The sequence below is a fragment of the Otolemur garnettii genome, unplaced genomic scaffold, assembly GCF_000181295.1.
Source record: "Otolemur garnettii isolate 467f Iridium unplaced genomic scaffold, OtoGar3 scaffold00116, whole genome shotgun sequence".
NCBI classification, from domain to species: Eukaryota; Metazoa; Chordata; class Mammalia; order Primates; family Galagidae; genus Otolemur; species Otolemur garnettii.
Window position 1 is genome coordinate 28,153 of NW_003852511.1, and position 367 is coordinate 28,519.

The 367-nt window shown below is 42.8% G+C and overlaps 1 protein-coding gene across 3 annotated transcripts in view; it reads right to left on the reverse strand.

The window, feature by feature from the left end:
• The window catches only part of GNPAT (glyceronephosphate O-acyltransferase), a 33,790-nt gene that overhangs the window by 3,825 nt on the left and 29,598 nt on the right, over nt 1-367 (reverse strand). For all 3 annotated transcript variants that reach the window (XM_023517651.1, XM_023517652.1, XM_023517653.1), the window contains exon 12: nt 100-240. In XM_023517651.1, coding sequence (XP_023373419.1) covers nt 100-240 — 141 coding nt within the window. The remainder of the gene's footprint in view (nt 1-99; nt 241-367) is intronic.

Below are 367 nucleotides of genomic sequence, written 5' to 3' on the forward strand. Positions count from 1 at the left end.
TAGGGAAGATATTTTCCCTTCATATCAGAAATAGGCAGAGTGAGAAAGGCTTTGTATGTCAACATGGGGAAGGTCAAGAAGAGTGCCGAATTTACACACCTGATAACATTCCACAAAAGGCTTAAAGAGTCCTGTTAAAAATTCTAACACAGTATTTCCTTTCTCTGTAACTAGGATGTCCCTCGTTGTCACTTGTATGGCCTCACTTTTACAAAGCAGGTAACAGCCTTCTTCAAAGTCCTGGCAGGGGAAGGAGAAGCCATCAGACACTCACTCTTTTAGGTTAATGTTTACACTGCTGATCTCAACTTACATAGCCAGATGCCCTCAAATAATACCAGCAGTTTCCACAGCACCTCCCTTCCCC